General features: G+C 45.9%; 1 protein-coding gene across 2 annotated transcripts in view; it reads left to right on the forward strand.

Annotated features, from left to right (window-relative positions):
• Gcat (Glycine C-acetyltransferase) overlaps positions 1 to 27,473 on the forward strand; it is a 238,625-nt gene that overhangs the window by 63,684 nt on the left and 147,468 nt on the right. For both annotated transcript variants that reach the window (XM_084595840.1, XM_084595841.1), the window contains exons 5-6: positions 4,923 to 5,022; positions 10,482 to 10,568. In XM_084595840.1, coding sequence (XP_084451966.1) covers positions 4,923 to 5,022; positions 10,482 to 10,568 — 187 coding nt within the window. The remainder of the gene's footprint in view (positions 1 to 4,922; positions 5,023 to 10,481; positions 10,569 to 27,473) is intronic.

A 27,473-nucleotide genomic window follows, 5' to 3' on the forward strand; every position in this document is an offset into this window, starting at 1 on the left:
TCGCGCTGTTTATATTAATAATGAATAAGTACCAACTCGCCCAACAAAGTATCTGGTAGCTTACACTCTCGCATCATACTACTCTTAAAGGATGAGCTTAAGTATCCCCAATAATGTAGCACCTTACACTGATAAAGCGGGACAGGGGAATAATGTAGCAGGCAAAAGAAGCTTCCGCCGTTGCTATTGCAATTCAACTAGGGCTAACCAAAGTTAAACCACAACTAATTTTTTTCCCTATTCTTTTCAAATTATGAGACACGGCATGAAGGTACGGAATGATCGCCACATTTTTTTTACTGTTAGGAGAGGAAGTACCACATTTTAACTTTCTTAACATCCCCTCATCTACAAATGTGAGAAGATTGATGGGATAACCAGAAGCAGTGAGCCTGTCAACCTGGATTGAAAAACTATGACCTTTCTGGTTTATCAGAAGTGGCTCTCAATAAACAATCAGTTGTTAGCGCTGTGTCTCGTCCCTTCCTCCCTTGTGTTCGTGCTGGTGCGCCGCTTTTTTCCTAGAACTTCTGGGGCACCGTGTTCGACAAATAAACTTTGTCCATAGTACCATTGGGCAGTGCTTTTGCTTTGGCGTAGCAGGTAAAGTAGTCACAATGATTCGCTTGTTACGTGCAGATGATGTCTGAAAGGGGCTGAGGAGATCCATCCCAATTTGTTGAAAGGGTTTGGTCGCAGGCGGTATGGGGTTCAGTTGCCCAGCTGGTCTGACCGAGGGTGTCGTGCGTCGCTGGCACTCACAGCTTGTTTTCCCAGAATGGGCAATGTCGTCAGGTAACCGCAGCCAGTAATACCTCTCTTGGATCCGATGCAACGTGCGCGCCATCCCGAAGCTCCCTGCTTTTGGCTCCATTGTGGAACGCCTGCAAAATTTTCTTTCCAAGTTCCTTAGGCACAAGAAGGTATGTGGCCTTGTTGGACCAAGGTTCTTTTTCACGAGGAGGTTGTTACGCAAAGCGGAGGACGACAACTAACGTCTGAACCCAGCAGGAGGGGAAGCGATCTTTTCTTCTAAGTAGTCCGCCAGGTCCTTCAACTCGGGGTCCGAGCGCTGCTGTTGAGCTAAACTGCTGGCACTCACCGGTCTCAAGAAGGCGTCGTAGTCATCTTGTGGAGGCGCATCCACAGGGGCTCGGGACAGGCAGTCTGCGTCGGAATGCTTGCGACCAGACATGTAGATCACTGTGATGTCAAATTCTTGGAGATGTAAGCGCCATTGAGCAAGGCAGCCGGAGGGGCCTTTCAAATTGGTGAGCCAGCAGAGCGCCTGATGATTGCTTACTACCTTGAATGGTCGACCGCATAGGTATGGACAAAACTTCGAGTGGCTCAGATGATCGCGAGGCACTCCTTCTCGGTCGTTGGCTTTGGCTTTTGAGAGTGAACGGCTAGCGTACGCGATAACGTTTTCGTGTCCATCATTCCTCTGAACAAGAATTGTGCCTAAGCCAACGCTGCTTGCGTCGGTACGAATTTCTGCCTCAGCATTTTCGTCAGTGTCCAAGGAAAGTTTCCTCGAAGGCTTCTGCTTGCGATGATTTCCACTGATATGGCACGTCTGCCTTTGTAAGCTACTTGACAAATTGTCGGTAATATGCGCACAGTACGGCTTTCTTGTCACCGGGCTGTGTGCGATCGCAGCTGTTTTCTGTGCGTCGAGGTGAACTCCCTCTTTGCTGACCATATGACCCGGAAACAACATCTCTTCGTAGGCGAAGTGATACCTCTCTCTTTTTCAACGTAACACCTTACAACTTGATTGCATCAAGCACTATTTGAAGCCTTCTCAGACGGTCTTCAATGTTCAAAGAGAAAACAACGTCGTCTTAGTATACCAGACGATTGCCAGTTCAAGCCAGCAGGTATGGTATCCATTGCTCGCTGGCGCTGAGCAGAGACCAAATGGCATTACTTTGACCTCGAAAAGGCTGTCTAGCGTGATGAAAGCGGTCTTCTCATGGTCTCTTTCGTCAACCTTAATTTGCCAGTACCCGCTCTTCAGGTCCATTGACGAGAAGTACTTAGCATTACAGTGTTGTTGTTACAGTGTGTCGTCGATGCGGGGAAGCGGGTAAACATCCTTCTTCGTTATGCTATTGAAGTGGCGGTAATCAAAGCAGAAACGAAGTGTTCCGTCTTTCTTTCTTCATCAGGACAACGGGTGCTGCCCAGGGGCTCTGAGATGGCTGGATGACGTCGTCACAACTTGCTCTCAAATGGCTTGGCGTTCTCGCGGTGATACTCGATAGGGGCTTTGATGAAGCGGTCGGGCATTTTCGTCAGTGATAATGCGGTGGCTTGCCAATGGAGTTTGTCACACCTTCGATGGTGAGAAAAAGCATTCACTGTAGCTTTTAAGATCAGTCAATATTGTCGACCATAAACCCTGACTGCTCATTGGAGGGTCAAATTCTAAAGTTAAAGCTCAGCTACTTTGGTCATCTGATGAGAAGAGAGGAGTCGCTGGAGAAAGATTTGATGTTGGGAAAGGTTGAGGGTTGCCGGAGAAGGGGTAGGCAGCGAACGCGATGGTTAGATGGCATCCTCGAGGCACTGCAAATGAAGTTATGTGATGTTAGGAAGATAGTGAGAGACCGGAAAGCGTGGCCTGACATGGTCAATAGGGTCACGAAGAGTCGGACACGACTGAACGACTGAACTGAACTGTAGCTTTTAAGAGAACAGATCTGGTCTTGTCTGCACTGGGGTAGTGCTGGGTTGACGTCGAACGTGGGCAGATTTCCTCGGGTGGAGGCATCGTCTGCGGGCTGGTCAGGTAGAGTGAGTACATCTTGGGTGTCTGCTAACACATTGAGGAAACAATCTTCTTGCCCTTGTTAAGGTGCTGTTATTTTTCAGTGACTTTCATCACCAGCACCTGAGATTGCCCTCCCCGGAAAATGGCGATGCCTCATGTGATGCCGAGGCCTCGTTCCAATAGCAACTGGGTGTTTCCTTCGGCGGCTTCGACGTCTGCGCTACCCACACAGACTACAACGCTTGATTGGGGCGGCACTGTCAATTTTTCGCCGAGGACATTTAGAGCAACAGGTCGCGTCAAAGTCCTCATAGTAGGCATGGCGTTGTCTGTCGGAAGCTTGATGAGCTTTGATCGAAGGTTGATGATCGCCTGATGTTCAATGACACGCTTCCTCACTATGGATGATGCCACTCTGCTTCTCACAAGAAAGGAGCACCTCCGGCGCCGCACATGTGCTCACGTCCCACCGCGTGCGGTAACCCTCCCCAGGGGTCTTACCCGCGCAAAGGAGGTTGCGCTACGGGGAATCCGGGTCGGTGTTGCCCTCACACCTGCTGTAACACGAACATGGCCTCAATATCGATATTTACAGGGTTTTGAATATTTGGGGGCTGGGATTTTAAAAATTCCTATGCAAAATCTACTACCCCATTCGAGCTGAAATAACGTTCACAAAGTAGCTAAATATCGTCTACGTTATCTGATAAGTGATTCAACATCGATACTTGCCTAGATTTTCAGAAATCGAGAAAAAACTGCTTTCGGCCGCGTACACAATTTTCGCAGAAGAGAGTCGAAAAGCTATTTTGACATGATGCGTTATCTGTCGGGCACCGAGGCAAGCGTGCCGACGGCCGGGATGGAGCTTGTCTCACTGCTCAAGAACTAAGCGATTGGCAGCGGCGATAGCAACAAGCGTGCTTGGCAGTCGTCGATCTACGAATCCTTGTTATGCCCATCAACACTCAATTTTTAGGCGCCAAAGAAACATCTAGATGAAGCCGCAAACCGTGCTTAGCATAACCTAGAACATTGTAGGAACACACGAGAGAGGCTAGAATCTTCGAGATACATCTCGACGCTTCTTGCACGACAAAGAAATGATAAACTGTCATCTTGTGGCAAACGAGCATGAATAAACAAAGAATACAGATTCGATCCGCGCACTAGGGCCACAATGATAAGGCACATGCCAGTGGCTGTCGAAAAAGAACAAATAAAGATTTGAATTGTTCGTGGCAGTATGCATGTATGTTTTTTTTTTTTTGTTGCTAGAAACACTGTAACCATCAGTAGTTTCAGAACCTGAACTTGCTGCCAAACACTGTTGCTTGTAGAGACACTTTCTTCATGACAGAGCAGCAAGGGACATGCTTGGAGAAGCGTTGCACACAATTTTGTTTGGGCCACGACCACAGAAATATTGCGCATCTGTTCTATAGGAACTCCTCAGCCTGTCAAATGCTTGACCACCTCTCTGAGCAAATCAAATGTCTGCTGGCATGTGTTGCAATTCATTGGTCTAAGGCTAAATGGGTGACTGTGCAAGGGCTCCACCAGGTCCATCGAAATGAGCCATCCATGCTATGATTATGCATCACAGGCTGCAAGGAATCACCTCCAAACAATTTTTCTCATCTTTCTATGGCCTTACTCAAAGCATATCATAGTGCAATGATGACAATGAAGGAGCATAATAGAGGATTTAGACACTAGCATCAAAGCATTGTGCAACTGTGGTCTGATGCTATAATGCTCTTCTCTCCAGCACATACGCTAAGGGAGTTTGCAGAGTAGCTGCTAATATCGTTACGAGGAAATGTGAGACTAGCAACACTAACCTCGAAAAACAATTTCTCTCGAAAATGAAAAGTGTATAACAAAATATCAAGAATTTGTGTTATCCAAATAAAAGTTGGAAAGAAAGTGAAGCAGTAGTAATTGATTACTTTTCTGGGATTTCAGTGAGGGGTGTAGGAATTGTAATTAGCCCACTGCAGGAAAGGATGTAGATGATAACTCTGAGGAACCATTTATTGGGGCCTCTCCTGGTGCCACTTTGTGCGTCATCGTGTGTGCTGTGCATTGCAGTCTGGCTTTGCTGGGGCATGATTAGTGACAGACGTTTGTTTCCCTGCAGATCTGGAGGATAAGCTGCGGGATGCTGTGAGCAACAGCCGTCAGAGACTGATTGTCACTGATGGAGTCTTCAGCATGGATGGCAACGTGGCCCCACTCAGGTGCGTCTGCAGGGCACTCTCACGCACCTGGTGACAAAACCAGCACTGAGCTTGCTTACTTATCATCCTCATTGGCTTATACAGTCGAACCCGGATATATCGAACTCGAAGGGGATCGCGAAAAAGTTCGATATATCGATAATTCGATATACAGAAATTGGCTTGTGACGGCACTTACGATGCGAAAAAACGATACCGTATTTGCCGCGTAATCAACCCACTCGCATAATGAACCCTCTCTCCACTTTTGCGCCCGAGAATTTGAAAAAAAAAAAAAAATGCTTTAAGGCCAGCTCGCTCACATGCAAGCGATTGAGCGATCTCAGCGACGAGCGGCAGCGACAGAGCGAAAAATTTCCAACTTGTTGGAACTGCGTCCCACTGGCCGCTCGAGCCACCGCGGTAGCTCAAAACAAGGTTTCTGTGTTGCTGCGGCAGAAAATCGCGAGCGTTTTCGCTTGCATGTCGATGGCGCGCGTCACTCCGTTTCGGTCGTCGCATTCACAGCTCATTTCTTGGCAGCGTGCCAAGATGTTGCGCAGCGATGTCAGGGTGCGTTTATCTCTTTATAGCTCCTCCGGTGGCGGGGAGCGAACTTGGCAGAGTGCCCGTGATGGCTTGATTGCACAAGTCTGGTTCGATTTTTATCACGCCGCGCTTGTGGCGGGCGTCATGATCGCAGCAGCTGACCGCGTGCTTCCCTTGATTCATACATGCAAAGATAAACGGCTCCCGCCAAAAAAAAAATAAAAAAAGCCTGCCGCTTCTTAACGTCCGCAGCCGCCATATCTTACGCTACGTCGCGCGTACAGCACGATAAGAAAGAATGGCTCTCGCAAAAAAAAAAAAAAAACAAAAAACAAAACAGAGTTGCCGTTTCTTAACGTCCGCAGGCGCCATAGCCACGTCAGCCGCCGCGCGCAGAGGGTTCGCAACACATGCTGGAGAAAGCGTCCCACGTCTGTCTGAAAACGGGCTGAGCTGGCTTGGCGCATGCGTAGCGCGTGCTGAAGGAGAGAGCTCGGCAAAAGAATGGGCACACCCACGCTCATGGCTTGCAAACGTCATGTGTTGGTAACTGCAGATGTGCGCGCCTTTGGCAAATGGGCGTGGCGCTGTCCAGAACTGTCCCCTCTCATTCCTTCCGCACGTGGCTTGAAAACGCCACGCGGCAAACGGCCAAGAGTGATGCGATCGTCTTTGGGGAAGGCACACTTTCCAGTGCGGAGTGCGGAGTTCGATATATCGAACGACCGGCGAAATTGAGTTCGATATACGACGCGGCTTTCCTATACTTTTACATGGGATTTTCAAGGGGATATTCCGCGAGTTCGATATAACCAAAATTCGATATATCCGGGTTCGATATAACCGGGTTCGACTGTACTTGTCATTTAATTTTAAATTTTCAAGGTGAAAGCTTTTGAAATGTTCTCACCAACTGACACAGGGAATCAAACCACTATCCCTCCGAGCGCAAGCCCGTGCCATGAGGATGATAGAAATGGTGACTATCCCCACACCTTGTGTAATGTAGGTGCTTGGCACCACCCTGAGCCCCCATACCAAAGCTGTACCGTAGCGATAAGTTGAAAGGTGGTCGAGGCTGATGGGCTCCTCTGCATATAAGAATGAAACAGAGGCAACAGAACCCTTAGACTATCCATGCTGCATCGACCTCCAAAAAGGAGTCTCATCGAAGTCACACAAATCATGGCGCCAACTGAGAACTTCCTAAAGTTCCTTGTCCTGCGCGCTATAACAGAGTCCAAACCTGTGAATGAATTATCAGTTTTTCTGATTGCCGACTTGCTGAAAGCCATCACTGGAGCAAACTATAAATCCAGAAAAAAAGGATCCGGCAACCTACTTATAGAGGTACCAGATAAAAGCCAGTCAGGCTGCTCATCATAAAAAAGAAATTTGCTCACCTTGACGTTCAAGTATCACCTCACCGCAGTCTTAACAGCTGCCAGGGAGTGATTTTTGAGCGAGACCTCCTAAATCAAACAGAATCAGACCTTCAACAAGGTTGACGACTGGGCAAGTTGGTAAGGGTTCATTTTTAACCAGCCAAAGGACGCGATACACAGGGAAGAAGATGACAGGACAAGGCTGGACTAGCAACTGAATGTTTATTGAACGAAAGAAAACAACGAAGACTCGTTCCGAGGAGCACGCGCACGACCCAACCGGTGAAATGGCAGGAAATTAAGAAGATGAAGAAAATTCAAAGTCAATTCAAAGTCAAGGCCTAACTAATGACTTTTCTAATAGAGTGAATTCCTTACAATGAAGGCTAACCGATGCCTTAGCCACACACTTGTCCTCAGTCGAGTTTTGGGCTCTGTAGTGCGGTCTGATAATGAATTGTCGATGTCTTATTTTCGTCTGACTTGCACAGCGCATGTGAATAAATTCCACGACGCACTCTTTAGGCGACGTTTTTGGACTTACACTGCACCTAATAAACACTGACGTGCACATGGAACATCGCCGATCATAAACGGACACACTGATGTCCGTCCGGACATCGGCGCACTCATCTCAGCACTCTTGTAGGACGTAATCCGAACATCACAGCATCTCACGGTAAGCACAAACCATACCTCCAGTTGTACAAAAAATACGAATGACGCGATGCTTGGGCTAGAGACACGCCGGTGGTACCCAGCTTTTTCAGCGCCGCTTATATGTATGTAGAACTTGCAGCACCAAACCTCAATATGATCAGAAAGCGATGCGTTATGTGACGCGCCTCATCGCAGATGGAAGTGAGGAAACTTTGAAGAATCAAAACTACATAACGACCGTCGTAGATGTTAATCCACATGACAACAAGGACCAAATGAGCGGGCGTGCGGGCCGCGGGCTGGCCTTTAATACCGCGATTATATGTGCTCTGGTCGTGTTTGCCACCCTGCCGCGGTCCAACTCACGTAAACCTATCATCATGCCATCACGTAGTCTATCACCCATTCTAGGCGCTATTCTTGCCACTGTACTATTCTTCATAATTTCACATTTCACGTATGCAGTACATACTTCTTGCACCTCGCACACCTCGTACTAACTTCGATTTGGCTACATATGGCTATCGCTACCAAGTTGTTGCTACAGCCACACATCCGGGGATATCGGATCCATCCAGCTTTCGCTGATCCCGGAGAAAAATGCGTCGGGTCCGTCCACCGTACCCCTCCCGGATCTGTCCGGCTTTCCCACGTACTCCGAAGAAAAACGCATCTTGTCCGTCAGGCGTAAACACCTGATCGGGTCCGTCCGCCGTACCTCTGAAAAATATTTCCCGCATCCGTTCGACGTATTCCGAAGAAAAACACACTGGGTCCGTCGGACGTACCTTTAAGACCATTGATCGGGTCCGTCTGACGTACCTTTAGCCACAGCCTTTTTTATTGTCAGAAATGTATTGTGGTTTATTTAGTAGTGAAGGAGGTCCCAAAGCAAAGCTGTCAGGGGGACCACCTATAACAAAATGCTTGAAACACATTCACAAGTATGGCAGAAATTGAACATTAAAATATGTTAAAATCCATCAACAAGAACAAAGATACTACATAAAAAAAGAAAAACTTAACTGTGTGGTTATAACTTTGCTAATAAAAATATTTTGATGTTATTCTTGAAAAGCCTGTACAACCGAACTGTTTTAACATATGTGGGTAGAGAATTTCATAGAGTTATAGCTGAAAACAGTGGGTTTGCTTGCCATAATTAGTGTTAACTCTGGGAAGTAGCAAATTGTCATTTTGGGAAAATCTAGTCAGATTACTGTTCATAAGGGAAGATGACTGAAGGGCAGTAATGACAATGTCACCATTACAAGCACTGTATATAAGTGTGGCTAACCTTAGGTGTGGCTAACCTTAGGCTCAATTAAGGGAGGATATTCAGATTTCAATATATAGGGGCAGCTAAGGCAGTGGACGGGGAAAAGGTAAGTATCCGAATCGCAGAGTTTTGTAAATGACGGATGCTTGACATAGGAGTGAGATATGTAGTTCCTCAGGATGATATGCAGTAGGTTAAGTGACTGTGAACAAATGCGAAATAGAGCGTCCGAAGAATATGGGGCTGAAAGTAATGACGTGTTCGAAGAAGCACCCTAAGGCCAAAGGCGACTTTTTGCATAATGATTCAGTGTGCATGTTAAATTTTAAATGTTCATCTAGTAGGATGCCAAGAACTGTAGTACACTTAAAAAGTGGAATTATGTGGTTATCCAAATAAAGCGCAGCAATATTAATCGATTGTTTATTATGCAAATGAAAGACCATGAAATGGGTTTTTGGGGATTGATTTCAAGCTTATTATCTTGACATCAATGAACTAGAATTGCATGACGAAAAATAAACGTAAGCAGATGAAGTAAGATGAAGATGAAGTAAGCATCTGCTTCGCTCAAACCGGGCTAGAAAAACAATTTCACTTGCAAAAAAAGCCAGAACAATAGTAGCATACCCCCAAACCTTTCTGCGATTGGCTGCCTCGTGAGCTGCTCCTGGACGATGGGAACCCAGAAACGGAGCGACAGCGATGAACGGCAGAGCTTTGTGGCCGTTAGCCCACCATGTGGCAGTGAGTTTAACCGTGAATTGTTGCCTATGTGGTGAGCACTTTAGTGACAATGGATGGTAATAGCAATGACAATGACATTGCGTTTAGTGGATAGTGCTGACGACGCAGTTGGTGAAAACAGTCCTGTAAAATTGTCATTTCTGCTCTTAAGCAGACTTAAGCGCAGTTTTTTCTCAGCTGAGGCACGTGTTGCAAAAATGCAGGATTGAAAATTTGTGTCTTGTGGGAGCAAAAAATCTAACAAAGCCTTGATCTTTAGAATGCCAGTAGAAATGCAATGACTGTTGAACCAGCCTTCAGCCATGTTCTGTTAACATTGCAGGCTTTTCACAAGAGTCACAAATTTATAATTGAAAAATCATTTTCTTGGGATATAGCCATCAACTCATAATATCATATCCAGTAAGCTTAAAAAGCTTTGTGCGAATGTAATAAAAAAAATTAAACCTGTTTGAGCAGCCTTTTCGCCCTTAGGCTTGACAGGGAATGCACACGAAGGTGCCTTTCAAAGAGACTGTGAAAAGATGTTTACTAAGACTAAAAAATGTTCTTGAACAATTGGTACTGCATCACTCACGTTCACAAAGCAAAAATTTTGGCTCAACGCATGCACTCGTTCTCATATCACTTAGGTGCACCCTATGAGGGTCAAGTGTTGCCCTAATCGGTTGCCAGTGGTCACAAAGAGCAGTTTTCAAAAATTTTGTAAGTTATAAGGTCCGTGCAAAACTGTATTTTTTTTAATTTAATAATTAGAATTGTGCAGAGGCCTCGTGTGGTTGCACTAGACATCCCTCCGACTCTGGAAAGGTGAACCCCAAGCAGGGTCATGCACAGTGGATGCTTTCCTTTTGTTGCAGGGAGATCTGTGGCCTGGCTGACCGCTACAATGCCATGGTGTTTGTGGATGAGTGCCATGCCACGGGCTTCTTTGGCAAGACTGGCAGGTCTGTGTACCATTTATTTATTACAAGTTCCTGCAGCGCCCGAAGGCATTATTGCAGGGGGAGAGATGACAAGTAATCTTGCTGGGAACGCCAGTGATAAAATACATAAAAATGAAGAAAATAACAGGACACAAGTGATAATGCGGAATGAAAAACATGCATCTAAAGGGGGCAACTGCGCGACGAACAAAGTGATGAAAACACTCAAAAAACAAAGCAATGAAGGAAACACACGCAAGAGAACTGGGCGCCACGTCACACATCCGATAAAAAAGCCCGAAATAAATTTTCAGTGCAACACTCAGTGATGCCAGCTGGCAGCCGGTTCCACTCATTGATCATCAGTGGAAAAAACGAGGCTTTATACACATCTGTCCGGCATTTTATTTCGTGGATCTTCCACTGGTGATCAAGTCGTCTAGACAAAAAGTGAGGTTGAAGCAGGTACCGGTCTTTGTCAATGCTGAACTTTCCAAAATAAATGCGATACATGATCTGCAGTCTGAAATGTTTTCTGCGGTGAGCTAAAGATTCCCAACCAAGATGATGTTTAATAGACGTGACACTAGATGAAAAATTATAATTATTAGACACAAATCTGGCAGCATTATTTTGGACGCGTTCGAGCATGTCTGATAAGTAAATAAACTGGGGATCCCATACAGGGCATGCATATTCAAGAATTGGCCTTATGTAAGGGAAATACAGGAGCTGCTTGACATTTGACTGCGCTTTGCTGAAATTACGCTTTAAAAAATTAAACATTCTGCAGGCTTTCGATTTAATATGCTCAACTTGTCTTGTCCACGTAAGGTTAGAGGTGAAATATACGCCGAGATACTTATATTCAGAAACTTTTTGCAGGGGAACATTATTTATTGAGTAGCAGGTCGGTAGAGGGGAACGCTTACGAGTGAACGAGACAAGCTTGCATTTTGAAATGTTCAAAGACATTTGCCATTTTGAGCACCAGTGCTGGATAAAATTTAAGTCTCGCTGAAGTTTTAATGCGTCAGAAGAACTTTCCACAACATGATAAAGCACACAGTCGTCAGCATATAGCCGAACTTGGCAGGTGAGGTCAAGAACAATATCATTAATAAAAATGAGAAAAAGAAGGGGTCCAAGGACAGACCCCTGGGGCACACCTGAGGAGACGTTTACGGAATCGGAGTTACAACCGTTAATTACAACACGCTGCATGCGGTCCTGGAGATACGAATGAAGCCAGTCGAGGATATTGGGATGCAGACCAAGGCAACGTAACTTATGTAATAATAGCACATGAGGTACAGAATCAAAGGCTTTTTTAAAATCCAGAAATACACAATCAATTTGATATCCGTGGTCAAAAGAGGAAAACAGATCATTACTGAACTCAAGTAACTGGGTGGTACAGGAAAAACCCATTCTAAAGCCATGCTGAACTGGCGTAAAGAAGTCATGAGAGTCAAGGTGTTTCATGACTGCACTGTAAATTATATGTTCCAATGTTTTACAACACACGCTAGTCAGAGAAATGGGTCGGTAATTAACAACAGACATTTTCGAACCGCTTTTATGCACTGGGACAACATTAGCATTTTTCCAGTCATTTGGCAAACATGCCGAGTTAAGCGATGTTTGGAACAAGGTGACTAAATAATGAGCAATTTCGTTCGCACATGATTTTAAAACAAAGGTAGGTACACCATCAGGGCCGCTGGCGGAGGCGGCCCTGATGTTATTAAGCAGTTTTGAAACACCCTGATAAGTAAAAACAATTTCAGGCATGGTTTCTGTAATAGATTCACGAGTGTTCGGAAGTTCACCGATGTACGCTGGCGCAAAGGCAGACTGAAAATATGCACTAAAACGGCAGGCTTTATCACCATTAGTACTAACAAGGTCACCATCAACGTCTAAGTTTGGGATTCCGACTGGTTCGCGTCCGTTGTGTTTCAGAAACGTCCACAATTCCTTGGGATTACTACGCAGTTTAGAACCCAGATTATTACCCAGATTATTAAAGAAGTTATCCTTATGAGCTTTAATTTCAGTTTTTAGTGTACTGCCAAGGGCCCGAATTGACTGCAATACAGCAGGGCAACGATTCTTTTTATACGTGTGCACTCACACAAGGGGTTCTTCATAGCTGTTGTGCATACTTGCTAGGCACCCAACGCAAAATTACTCATCACCAGAGCTTGGAAGAAAGTTGGCTGTAGTATTTTCAGAGATTTGGTTAAATGTGATGGGAGTGTTTGTGCCCAATGTTTCCTGCTGGGCAGCAACAGACTTCATCTGGTAGGGCCACAGAGTATCCTATATTTTGGCAGCACACATGGCAATGGTTCTGCTGGGCCTGGTAGTTTTATATTGCTCACATTTAGGATCAGCCACTGAGGCGGGTGTCCTCTAAGAAGCACGTGGTACGTGCGAGCTAAGGGAAGTGGTGCGCTCTGATGCTGTGCTCTGGGCCCCAGTGTTCTGGGCACAGTAACGTGAACTTGTGCTTGCTGGCAACACTCATACCTCAGAAAGCTAATGCTGCTTATTTAGTGGCTCTCTGAGGAGCCATGTCCTTTTTCACTCTATCAATGATGCCAATTTTGCGAATAACAGCTTAATTGGTTGTGCATAATAAATGTATTATATATATATATACGCTGATCATCGATACGCTGATCATCGCAAGAAGCTTCTCATCAGCAGGTGAGTTAGTGGTGGGCTTATCAAGGGAAGAAGTAAGGAGAGTCACATAATTTGGGAGAGCTGCGCTACATGAAGCTAGTTTAGAGCCCGCTGGAAAAACAACCGGTTCCGGCGAGCAATTTACAGTCCACAGTCCGATACGGCCCTCTTTCACGCAAACTAAACAATGTGGCACTAATACATTTTTCTTTACTCACTGTAAATCAGGAGGCGCCATAGTAGCTTCAAAAGAGTCGTTAATAGGACGGGAGCAGGACACCTGAACGCACACTGCAGAATGTGGTGGTACGACGATTTCATCACAGACACACAAAACGTCTTCATAATTTGACGTCTGTTCCAAAAGTTCACGAGGAAGAGAACCACTAACACTTAGCTCTCCTGTTCGACAATCAACTGTAGCTCCGCCCATACACAGGAAGTCAATTCCCAAGATTACATCGTGTGTTGATCGGGGCAGTACTGCAAATTCCGCGGGAAATACTGTACCCCCCAACAAAACTTTAATGCTGCATACCCCAACCGGACACAATAACTCTCCACTTACTCCATAAAAATTAGCAGCTTTGTCCCAAACAAACATAACTTTGTTCTTCAAAAGGTTCTTAAAATCTAAACTCATTACTGAGACAGTAGCACCAGTGTCTACCAACGCCATCGTAGGTAAACCATCAACAAGCACATTAACCTTGTTCTTAAAGAACGGTTGCTTGACGGGCTAGTTGGTTCATATCTCACTTGTATTGCATCGCGAACCACAAGAAGGGACGACGATAGACAGAGTGAAAAGAGCGCTGACTTCCAACTATTTATTTCTCTGATATGCCACGCATTTATACACATTTGAAGCTTCAGTAGGAAAGAGCAGGAAAAGCAATCAGCATGAAAGGCATAGGCGATAGGACAAGGCTCTAATCACCATCGATCCAGAAACTACAGCTCTTTCTTGGTTAGTGCGACTGATGGCATGCTTACACACCTTTCCTGTGTACGAGCTATGTTTACCGCCTCAGTTATCTCCCTGACACACTGATCATTGTGTCAAGCAACGATAGTGCTTTTTTGGAACGCAGGCACGCAAGGTTTTCTGTGGCGACGTGTAGACTCATCGCCACAATTACGACAGTGCGTGTTAAGATGGCCCTGGTCACCATCATTTACATTCTTGTTGTGTTCTTTTAATCTGGTATTTATACACCTGCCGGTTTGTCCAATGTATTCGCGTCCGCAGGACAACGGAACGCGATATACAACACCTTCGTCGCAAGTGACAAATCGATTCTGGTGTCTAATCATGCACGATTTTTTCTTTTTGCTATAGCCAAAATTCCCATAAAGAAAGGTGTTAGGCAAGGAGACACAATCTCCCCAGTACTATTCACAGCTTGTGTAGAGGAAGTATTCAGAGACTTGGAATGGGAGCAGTTAGGGATAAGGGTAGATGGAGAATATCTCAGTAATCTGCGATTTGCTGATGACATTGCCTTGCTAAGCAACTCGGGGGATAAACTGCAAATAATGATTGATGACCTAGACAGGAAAAGTAGAAAGGTAGGCTTGAAAATCAATATGCAGAAGAATAAGGTAATGTTCAACAACCTCGGGAAGGAACAGCAGTTTACATTAGGTAGCGAAATACTGGAGGTAGTAGGCGAATATGTCTACTTAGGACAGGTAGTAACCGCAGATCCGGACCATGAAAAGGAAATAACAAGAAGAATAAGATTGGGATGGAGCGCATTTGGCAAGCACTCGCAGATTATGACTAGCAGCTTACCGGTATCGCTCAAGAGGAAAGTATACAACAGTTGCATTTTGCCTGTACTCACCTATGGGGCTGAAACGTGGAGGCTAACCAAGAGAGTTCTACTTAAGTTGAGGACAACCCAGAGGGCTATGGAACGAAAAATGGTAGGGATAACATTAAGAGATACAAAGCGTGCAGAGTGGGTCAGAGAAATAACTCAAGTTACCGACATTCTAGTGGAAATTAAGATGAAGAAATGGACATGGGCAGGACATGTAGTGCGAAGAGAGGATAACCGATGGTCGCTGAGGGTAACAAACTGGATTCGAAGGGAAGGAAAGCGTAGCAGGGGGCGGCAGAAGGTTAGGTGGGCGGATGAGATTAAGAAGTTCGCAGGGGTCAAGTGGATGCAGCTAGCACAGAACCAGGTTCAGTGGAGAAATATGGGAGAGGCCTTCGCCCTGCAGTGGGTATAATCAGGCTGATGATGATGATGATGATAGCACGGGTTAGTTTTCTTGCATAGAACTGATATTTTGAGTGGGGCTGAAAACACGTCAACGCCTGCGCGCTTTCCAATCTTCTTCAGGTTGTGGGAAGTCTGATGGATATACGGAATGACTGCTACTCTCTTGCGCGCATCCGGACCTGTCATGGCATTCTTTTCAGATTGCTGGACTTGTTTCATTTTCTGGAGCAGGCCCTCGGCGACAGAAACTACAAGGGCCTCCGGAACCCTGTGTCAGACAGGCGTCTAATTTGCAGGGCTAGACTTTCTTTAAGCATATGGTCACAGGATTTAGTCAGGGCATTTACAAAACAATATTTGACAACGCTGCGCTTTACAAGCTTGGAGTGGGCAGATACAGTGGGTAATAAACATTTTTTCCCACGTGGTTCATACCCCCAACAAACATGGTTATTACAAAACTTTAGTCTTGGCTCCAAAAATCTAATGGAATGGTTGTTGGGCATTTCATGCATCAAAATTAAAGGTGTCAAGTTTCGCTTGAATGTGTCAAGCACGTCTTCAGCTGTTACATAAAAATCCTCATTTGGCATTGTCAATTATGATTAAAAAGTAATCTACAAATCTAAAGACTTGGACAACACTTGTACCTTTGAGACATCTGTCGATTATTCTGTCGTGCATGGCTAAAAACAAGTCGCTAAGGACCGGGGCAATACACGATCCAATGCATACTCCGCGTTTTTGCAGGTAAAAACCTTTGTTCCAGGTGGCAAATGTAGATCGCAGGTACACATCAAGCAATTCTAGAAAGCCACTAACATGTAAACCACAACTGTTCTGGAATGAAACGGCACCCATCCTATCAATGGCCTGTTCAACACATGATAGCAGGGCATCATGCGGCAAAGAGTAAAAAAGGTCCTTTATGCACACATGCACACAGACGGAGGAATATAAGGTAGCAGCGCACATTGCCCAGCGACCTCACCTCCATTGGCCGCGCTGGCTAGTTTTCCTGCGTTGGTGGTGGAGATCGGCGCCGTGGTGACGGGGAACGGCGCACACGAAATGACGGAGGCGGTGCCACACTACGATCAGACTCTGGAGAATGGCTGCGGAGTCCTTCGTTTTGAAAACGGCTCCTCCGGGATGGATGTTCGAGCCGATAACTGTCGATGTAGGGCTGAACGGTTCGTCGGTTCGATGCCGTCTGAGGATTCCTGAACTGTGCGCGTCGATTGCAGTAGCGGGAAATGTGACCCGCGACACCACACCGGTAACACACGGGCATAGGGCGATCAAACAGCTGTGCTTCAGTGGACTCTTGCGAGGTAGGACGCGACGGATATTGAAATGTAGGTTCCGGGTCGACGTAGCTTTCCCGCGGTAGGCGCGGTGCACGGTTTGAGTCGGACCGAGTGTCCCTGCGCTGATGAGAGAATTGCCGGTAAATCAGGTTGGGCCTTGGTTGCGGGGTGTCCAGGTCTTCCCGGAAGGCGAAGTCGGTACCATTGGCTGGTGTATAGCTAGACGTTGGTGGGCAGTTATTCCTGTGCATTGTTGCGCTTACGTAGGAACTGGGACACAATCGGAGACGACACAGAACAGATGTGCGCAAACTATCAACTGCAGGTTTATTTCTGAGTGCATGTATGTATAGGCATTGTCAAAACAAAAAACAAAATTAAAACATAAAACAAAAATTCCGCGATCACATCGTCAAGGCAACATATCTTTTAACGTTCTGTCCAGCATTAAAGAACATGCCTTATCCTTCTGACTTGGCTGCTTGTTATTATATTTCCAAAAATTCTTTTTCTTAATTAGAAAGCTCGATAGAAGGTACGCTTACACATGGCCCTTCTTTTCCTGATTGTATGCAGTATGCTTCCCACAGTTCTCTGATTAGTTTCTCCCTTGAACTGAGCAGTATTGCTGTCTGCCGAAAGTTAGGTGTGCCTTCTTTTTGGCATCTGGCGCAGTGAGCTGCCAGATTTCCCGGTGAGTTGACAAGACCGCAGTTGCGCCTATGTTCTCTGAGCCTCTCATTGACGCACCTACCGGTCTGGCCAACATACGTCCGCCCGCATGATAGCGGTATCTTATATACTACACCTTCGCGGCATTCCACGAACTTTGTCTCGTGTTTGACGCCACATGACTCCTCTTTCTCGGCACTGTATTCTTCATTTACTTTCGCGCACATAGCTTTCAATTTTTTGGGTGCGGAAAAAACGACTTTTACGTCGTGTCTTTGTGCAACCTTTTTCAGGTTGTGGGAAAGTGCATGGACGTATGGGATAACCACTGGCCTCTTCTTTTCTTTGACATTGTCTTGGTCCCTTATTCGTACTGGCCTTCTCATTATTTTTTCGCCACTGAAACGAGCAATGGTGTCGGATAGCCTGCTTTTCTCAGCCGTGTTGCCTGCAAATGGAAGCTTTCTTGCATCTTGTGGCTACATGATTTCTTTATGGCCTGCTCTAAACATGACATGGCCATATTTCGTTTGATCAGCTTTGAATGGGCAGAGTCATACGGTAGTAGACCTTTCTCGTTGCGCGTTTTGTACTGCCAGCATAAATGTGGTTCAAGAGTGAGAGCTAGATCAAGGAACTGTAGGTTGTTGTTTGCAGGTACCTCATGAGTAAATGTGAGCCCCTTGTGGGCTCTTTTGAACTGCTCTAAAGTTTTTCCTAATAAGTTGGGCGTGGCTGAGGTTTTATCTGCACAAACCAAAAAGTCGTCCACATAACGGAAGCATTTAGTAACACCAAGCGGTACCAATGTTTTTTCCAGCTCTCTGTCCCCTCTGGCAAGGAAGATGTCACAGAGAACGGGGGCAACAGCAGATCCTATGCAAATTCCGTCATTTTGAGAGAAGACAGCGCCATTAAATTCAACACACAATGATGAAAGGTATGCTTTCAGCAGAGCAAGGAAATCAGTCGTACTAATGCCGCTCTCATTCATAAACTTCACGCAGCCAAATTCTCCAATGCACTCTTCAACGCATTCCAGAACCTGCTCTTGCGGTACACAGTAGAAAAGGTCTGTCACGTCAATGGAGAAACAAGTCACACTGGGTTGACCGTTCAGGTATTCGATGACTTCGATGAGACGCACAAACCAGGAGCACCATTCCGAACTATAGTTGAGGATAAGGGCACCTGGCAAAGGAACATAGCGGTATACCTCCAGTGCCATCTGAACAAGCTTCCAGTGAATGACCCGTTTGTCATCAGAAATTCGAACGAAGTCATCGAATACCTGAACGGTCAACCCAGTGTGACTTGTTTCTCCATTGACGTGACAGACCTTTTCTACTGTGTACCGCAAGAGCAGGTTCTGGAATGCGTTGAAGAGTGCATTGGAGAATTTGGCTGCGTGAAGTTTATGAATGAGAGCGGCATTAGTACGACTGATTTCCTTGCTCTGCTGAAAGCATACCTTTCATCATTGTGTGTTGAGTTTAATGGCGCTGTCTTCTCTCAAAATGACGGAATTTGCATAGGATCTGCTGTTGCCCCCGTTCTCTGTGACATCTTCCTTGCCAGAGGGGACAGAGAGCTGGAAAAAACATTGGTACCGCTTGGTGTTACTAAATGCTTCCGTTATGTGGACGACTTTTTGGTTTGTGCAGATAAAACCTCAGCCACGCCCAACTTATTAGGAAAAACTTTAGAGCAGTTCAAAAGAGCCCACAAGGGGCTCACATTTACTCATGAGGTACCTGCAAACAACAACCTACAGTTCCTTGATCTAGCTCTCACTCTTGAACCACATTTATGCTGGCAGTACAAAACGCGCAACGAGAAAGGTCTACTACCGTATGACTCTGCCCATTCAAAGCTGATCAAACGAAATATGGCCATGTCATGTTTAGAGCAGGCCATAAAGAAATCATGTAGCCACAAGATGCAAGAAAGCTTCCATTTGCAGGCAACACGGCTGAGAAAAGCAGGCTATCCGACACCATTGCTCGTTTCAGTGGCGAAAAAATAATGAGAAGGCCAGTACGAATAAGGGACCAAGACAATGTCAAAGAAAAGAAGAGGCCAGTGGTTATCCCATACGTCCATGCACTTTCCCACAACCTGAAAAAGGTTGCACAAAGACACGACGTAAAAGTCGTTTTTTCCGCACCCAAAAAATTGAAAGCTATGTGCGCGAAAGTAAATGAAGAATACAGTGCCGAGAAAGAGGAGTCATGTGGCGTCAAACACGAGACAAAGTTCGTGGAATGCCGCGAAGGTGTAGTATATAAGATACCGCTATCATGCGGGCGGACGTATGTTGGCCAGACCGGTAGGTGCGTCAATGAGAGGCTCAGAGAACATAGGCGCAACTGCGGTCTTGTCAACTCACCGGGAAATCTGGCAGCTCACTGCGCCAGATGCCAAAAAGAAGGCACACCTAACTTTCGGCAGACAGCAATACTGCTCAGTTCAAGGGAGAAACTAATCAGAGAACTGTGGGAAGCATACTGCATACAATCAGGAAAAGAAGGGCCATGTGTAAGCGTACCTTCTATCGAGCTTTCTAATCAAGAAAAAGAATTTTTGGAAATATAATAACAAGCAGCCAAGTCAGAAGGATAAGGCATGTTCTTTAATGCTGGACAGAACGTTAAAAGATATGTTGCCTTGACGATGTGATCGCGGAATTTTTGTTTTATGTTTTAATTTTGTTTTTTGTTTTGACAATGCCTATACATACATGCACTCAGAAATAAACCTGCAGTTGATAGTTTGCGCACATCTGTTCTGTGTCGTCTCCGATTGTGTCCCAGTTCCTACGTAAGCGCAACAATGCACAGGAATAACAACCACCAACTAGCCCAATTTGAAACTCTCCTAATGTTGGTGGGCAGGTACGTGCATGGGCTGGAAAAGCGTATGCTTCATCCGCGAAGCCAGAGGGTGGCTGGGCAAGCAGCTCAGGTCGTGAAATTTCATCCCTTACGATTTCACGAATGGCGCACAGGAATCTTGGGGATGGAGATTCTTCAACGCTGGCCATGCTAGTGACATTTGCCAGTCGCCCAAACTTCGGTGTTATTCGGCGTGTCTTGAGGGCCTCGAATGTCCGGCAGTGTCGAATAACGTCGATGACTGAACTCAAGTTGTCTTTGGCAATGAGGAAATGGTAGACGTCTTCCGCAATCCCCTTAGCAGATGGCCTACCTTGTCTTCCTCGGTCATCCGACTGTCGACGGTCTTGCATAATTTCAGTACTTCCTTGATGTACGTTGTGCAAGTCTCACCTGCTCTCTGGGCTCTCTGAGAAAGTGTCTGCTCAGCCTGCCTCCTCTTTGCAGTCAGATCGCCAAAATATTCTTTGATAGCTTCCGCAAAGCCCTCCCAAGTGGTCAGAGAGTCTTCGTGGTTCTCGTACCACATCAAGGCAGTCTGCGTTAGGAAAAATACCACATTTGCTAGTTTGGCCAACGAATCCCAGCGGTTGAAGCGGCTCACACATTCTAAGGGAATGAGCCACTCATCAACATCTTCCCCTGCTTGACTGGCAAAAGAACAAAGTTTTCGAAGCGGTAACGTTGATTTGAGGCAGTGGGTGGTACATCACCAGACGGGGGCAGAATGCTTCGCGTTGATGTTCGAAACTGCTCAGTTGTCTGCTGCATTCTCAGAGGAATGGGTGGAAGACAAGCGAGGCGACGGCTCCGGCGAGGCTCCAGCGGTTGAGAATGCGTCGTGAGGGTATTCGTACCCAGCGCCTGCCACCAAGTTGTTACGACGGGGATTTGACGTCGGAGCGCTGCACAGGTATAGGGGGCAGAGAACTCAGCTGGTGAACGGCTGCGAGTCCGGGCACGGGCACGAGAGTCTCCTCGTCTTTACAACTTCCTTTTTCCTTTCTTTATCTATGTGTTTTCCTCTTCTTCAGGATTACTACAATATATTGTAAGAGATGCCTTACCTGTGGAAAGGCAGAAAGAAGAAACAGAGACGTCGCGTGCCGAAGACAAAGTTGTGATGATGACAAAGCGGACGAAGTTTGAGCTGTCTCTGTGAATGCTGGCCTTCGTAGCTGCTACAATAGATAAATACATTGCTGTGTGAACCATCTAAACCGCTTCATTACACTTGGTGGAGGTGTCGCCTGTTCCCAATCTGGAGCTCCGCAGTCACACCTTGTCTGGCTCTACCATCATGACAGACGCAACGACCCAGCCTGACCCGCTTGTTCCCAGCGCTGTCATCTGTTTGAGACCAGTGAGACCCACCCATATTCACCAGCATGGATGACACCGACATAGGGGACTGGCTGACTTCATACGAGCGTGTGAGTGCCTGTAAGTGGGATGACCCAACGGCTGTATTCTCGCGTCCAGCAGAAAGGCGAAAATTTTGCAAGCTACATTGATGATATTGTCAACCTGTGTAAGCGTCTTGATGCATCTATGACTGAAGCACCGAAGTTCAAGTATATCCTCAAAGCATAGTGGGTGGAACAGCGCGAAAAGACTAAACACACAAGAATAGAAGCACAACAGACGAGCGCTGATTTGCAACTAATTTTTTATTAGGAAGAAAGCGGATTCTTATACAAAAAATATGTCACATGATGTTACAAAGAACGAAACCCTTGACCAGGCAAATTCAAGAGATATCTTTTTCCTTCATCAGCCATGTGGAAAACCCCATCATGCAAGACCAAACATACAAGCCCCAATGGCTCGTTTTACAAATTATAAGTTATTACCAAACATCCAGAAAAGAAACCTCTTTATCGATAAGCACCAAGGGAGGCTGGCTGACACACTGCGACTGCTTCTTACTGATGTAATATGCCTCAGTAATTTCTCTCGTCGTTTTGTCCCTGTAGCGAAACAAAATCTTTGTTTTTGAAACCAAGGGGCGGCAACTTTTGTTTTTCTGCTTTCCTTCTTTCCCACAATGATCGTTCAAGTGAGAACATCGTGTGTCCGACAGCGAATTGAGATGTTCACGCAAACGAATATTTATGCACCTATGTATACCTTATTGCATGACAGTGGAATTTCGTACACGACAGCGCAGGCGCAATCTACCAATCTCGACTATGTGAAACCTGGCATTTAAACGGGTTGCTCTTCTTTAGCTTTTCCTGGCGGTTCCTAATAGCGCAGCAGAGCCTGCCCAACTTATGCGGCACCAAAAAAACAACAATAACTTATAATCGCCTTGCTACCTTTTTTAGGTTATGTGCAATCTTATGCATGTAGGGAATCACCACTAGTTTTTTCTTCTGTGTGTTGTCCCTTATTCTAACCGGAAAATCCTTCCTAACCATCCGCAAAAGCTTTTCACATGTTGCTGAAATAACTAAATCCGGGAATTCTGCGGTTTTTAGCCTACGAACCTGTAGCAATACACTATCAGGAATGCAGTGGTGACATGAGCTCAGCAAGCTTGAGCAAATGCAACTACTAGCAATTCCATTTTTTACAATTTTTGAGTGTCCAGAAGAATAGCTTAATACCTGCTTTTGGGACCTCGGAGAGTACATGAAACATAAGTGGTCGCGTTTGAAAAACAGTTTTATGCTCAGAAACTGGAGGGTATCATTTGACGGTACTTCAAAAGTGAAAGACAAACGTTTTGCACACTCCCGAAACAGCTTTAAGACGTCCACCATTCTCCTGTTGAAGTTGTCTTTTTCCATTAGCACTAAAAAATCATCAACATATCGGAAGATACGTATCACCAAACGATCAACATGTTTATTAATTTGTCTATCAACTTCACCCAAAAAAATATTGCTTAACACAGGCACTACCTTCGATCCAATACAAATGCCCTTTTTCTGCACATAAAATCATCTCGCCAACCTATGTATTGTGAGCCCTCCACGGATCTTCTTTCATTTGTACATACCATGATCTTCTTCTTCCTCTTGTACATACCATCATCATCGTCCCGCGGCGCTGACTCCGGCACGCGCTTGGGTTCTGTCCAGCGGAATAAAACGCCAGACACTGCATCCGTTGCCTTGCCGTCTCGACCTTGCCGTCTCGACGTGGCCTTCTTCCACAGTATGTTGATTTCAAATAAAAGGACAACAGTTCCAGGAAAGAATCAATAGAAATTCCGCAATGACCCGTGAAACCTACTTCATCGTTCTCCTCGGTGATACATTTTTTAACCGCATTCATAATTCCTTTGTGCCGCAAAGACTAATATAAGTCTTCTATATCAATGCTGAAACCTGAACACAAACCAGGATTACTATGCTTCATGAAATTTATCACTTTGTTTGTTTTGTCAATCAAGAAAGGGTCCTCAACAACCAATGATGAAAGTTGCTTCTGCAGATAGTTAGACACTGAGTAACTGCCAAGTTCCAGCTTCCGATATGATGGCTCTAAAAGGAATGTTAATCTTATGAGTCTTTGACTGATCGCCTTTTGTCTTCAGAACCGCCGCCGCCAATGATTCAAGATTACAATATGGCCTCCTCCTTTACACTTACACGTTTAAAACACTTTTTGACGGCCAGAAGATGAAATCAGTCGACCATAAACCCTGACTGGAGGGTCAAATTCTAAAGTTAAAGCTACTTTGGTCATCTGATGAGAAGAGAGGAGAAAGGTTTGATGTTGGGAAAGGTTGAGGGTCACCAGAGAAAGGGTAGGCCTCGAGGCACTGCAGATAAAGTTATGTGGGTTTCGTGGTGAGTGCAGTCCCGAAATGAAAGAACACAGAAGGTAGATGCTGCAGCGGCATGTCGTCAGCGTACTACACACATTAACAGAGATAAAAAACACTGTCGCTCAGCATATGACATACATTGCGGCATGGTAGCTATACTTTTGTCCGTTGTAATCCGAATTTTTCCGAAGCCTGTACAAGAATAGCAATAAAAAAGAAAATGAATGAGCAGTCATCGAAGCTTCTTCGAGGCTAACATGACAGCAACTCGTCTGCAACAGCAAAACAGTCTTTCAGCGCTACATGCACCCAAGTTGAAAATAATTTCACAAAAATGTAATGTAAGTTTCATAATGCTTGCATGATATAAAGTATTAGTATAACAGTCAAAGCAAATGCTGTAAGGTTGAGTTTTCAATGTTATTATAATTTATATATTAGCAAATGTGCTGTATTATAAACATTATTTTAATTTTGCAAATAAATGTTTTAATGAAATTTTACATAATATTATGCTTATTATGAAAACAATAAAGAAATGGTTTGATATTCATGACACCACTTGTGCTGGAAGCGGTAAAAAATTACCGACGATTACGTTACTTCCTAATGCGAAATTTGCAAATAAGCTGTTTCACCTTTTCGATAGATTGAGGCAAAGAAATCGAGCAACACATGTATGCTATCACAGAATTTTTTTTTTTTTATTTTTAACACGTATTCCTTTAACAAAGACTCCCTTCTCGGCGGCGGCGATGAGCTTCTGCTTCAGCCTCGCTTACACCTGGTTGCTCTCGACGGTGGCGATGAGCCTCCGCTTCGGCGGTGCGAACGGCAGGGTCTTCTCGACGGCGGCGATGAGCTTCTGCTTCAGCCTCGCTTACTGCTCTGGATTCTGGCGGCGACGGCGCTGGGCCTCTGCTCTGGCAGCTCGTTTAGCAGCAGCAGCAGCAGCAGCAGCAGACGGACGACTTCCACCTGTCGTCTCGCTCATGGCTCAGAAAGAACTGGCAGATAATTTCGCAGTGGCGAACGGCAGCGGCAATTTCGGCTCGGGCGGTGCACATATACAGATCCGCCGCCACCGATCTGGCTCTCTGATTGCCACCGCACAGGGGTTGCATTGGAGGAGGAGCGAAGAAAGGAATTAAGTTCGAGCCGGCGCTTTGACAACCGGAGACTCGCAGGAAGAGGGGGGAGGGGGGCGGCGTGTACACCCAGCGGCAAACGATGGGGGCAGAAGCGCGCGCAGCAAGCGGACAACGCGATAAAGGGAGGAGGGAAGAGATAGCAGCGACTGACTGATGCTGCTGCCACCGATAGTGAGTCAACCCCAGCTGCGGAGTTGGTTTCAGGGACAACGCCGCCGATGCCGACGCAAACAATATGATACCCTCGCTTCCGCAGTGCCAAGAACCAGGTCTAGCCGTGGGAAGGTGGTCACGTATTCGTCGACGTGCCGGGGCCTACGTGAAATAACCGGCGCGTCTGCAACTGAAGAGCACCCTATCTGCCACACAGGAACAGGGGGGGGGGGACCCTCCCCTCCTCTTTCTGCATGGCGGCGACGGTGTTCTATGCAGTCACGTTATCTTGACTCTCTAGTGGCGTCAGCGGCATCCAGCAGTATCAGTCGGTCGCTGCTAGCGCTGGGGGGATGAAAGGGGGGCGGAGCTGGTTACGAGGCCGACGCTGACGCGAAACCCAGGAACGAACGCCAAAGAGCTGCGCTCTAAAAGAGGCTAATAAATGACGCAGCTGGTGACACTGGAATGCAGTGGCTGACAAATGAGTTCACTTGCTATGTCGAAAGCATCCAAGAAACTTTTAAAGCGTTAAAGAAGGAAACTTTCACTGAAGAAACATTTCAAGAAATGCTGTTCATCACGAGTCTCCTGTACAAGTGGTAGAATACCTCCTGGGAAAAGGTGTCGGCTCTGTCCTCACCAGGAAACTCAACAGTGGCCTGATTGAAGCTCTCTCCGTGAAAGTAAGGCTAATATGTGGAGAGAACAACATGCTAGATGCGAGAGCCGTAACAGCAGCACTTGACCACATTGTCAAGACGGACGTTTCATCTTGGAGCAAAATCAAGGCAGCTTGCGTCGATGCCGAAGAAATCATTTCTGCTCTGCCGCAATCAGTAACTGAGGAAAAGTAGGAATTGTGGTGGCATCTCCTGTCATCCCATCACCCACTGTCACATATATTCTGGCTTAGCTTCTATCGCTGAACACTTCGGGTGTGACGCTTCCGCTGTCCTTCTCGAAACTAGCGAAAGAAGCAGCCCCATGTGTACTCTTCTACGAGGACAGGAATTCCAGTGCATTGCATTATCCGAAACCAGAGTTTGGTGCCCGATTGGACAAGGTTTTCTTACATAAAAAAAAAAAAGCTCTCGTGCAACTACTACTCACAGATGTTCTTGAAGATTCTGATTGAACCAGTGCAGTTCTGTCGTTCAGTCGTGTCCAACTCTTCTTGACCCTATGGACCATATCACGCCACGCTTTCCGGTCTCTCACTGTCTTCCTAACGTCACATAACTTCATCTGCAGCGCCTCGAGGATGCCATCTAACCATCGCGTTCGCTGCCTACCCCTTCTCCGGTGACCCTCAACCTTTCCCAACATCAAATCTTTCTCCATCGACTCCTCTCTTCTCATCAGATGACCAAAGTAGCTGAGCTTTAACTTTAGAATTTGACTTTCCAATGAGCAGTCAGGGTTTATGGTCGACAATATCGACTCATTTGATCTTCTGGCAGTCCAAGGAACTCTCAAGAGTCTCCGCCAGCATCACAATTCAAATGCGTCAATTCTTCGGCGGTCAGCCTTCTTCACAGTCCAACTCTTGCATCCATACATCACAACTGGAAAGACCATAGCACGAGTTATACGGACCTTGGTTGGCAGTGTAATGTCTCTGCTCTTTACTAGGCGGTCAAGGCTAGCCATTGCTCTTTTTTTCAAGAAGCAGGCGTCTCCTAATTTCATGGCTGCGGTCTCCTTCCGGGGTAATCTTGGAGCCCAAGAAGAGAAAATCTGTCACAGCTTCCACTTCTTGTCCATTGATGCTCCAGGACTTGATAGGGCAAGACGCCATGATCTTTGTCTTTTTAATGTTCAGTTTAAGCCCAAACTTCTCACTCTCTTCTTGTACGCGCATCAGAAGTCTCTTGAGTTCCACTTCACTTTCTGCCATTAAAGTGGTATCATCCGCATATCTAAGGTTGTTGATACGTTTTCCAGCAATCTTCACTCCATCTGAAGACTCGTCCAGACCGGCCTTCCTCATGATGCACTCTGCATATAGGTTAAATAGGCAGGGCGACAGTA

This window comes from Amblyomma maculatum, chromosome 2 (assembly GCF_055883805.1).
Source record: "Amblyomma maculatum isolate TAMU_Amacu chromosome 2, ASM5588380v1, whole genome shotgun sequence".
NCBI lineage: Eukaryota > Metazoa > Arthropoda > Arachnida > Ixodida > Ixodidae > Amblyomma > Amblyomma maculatum.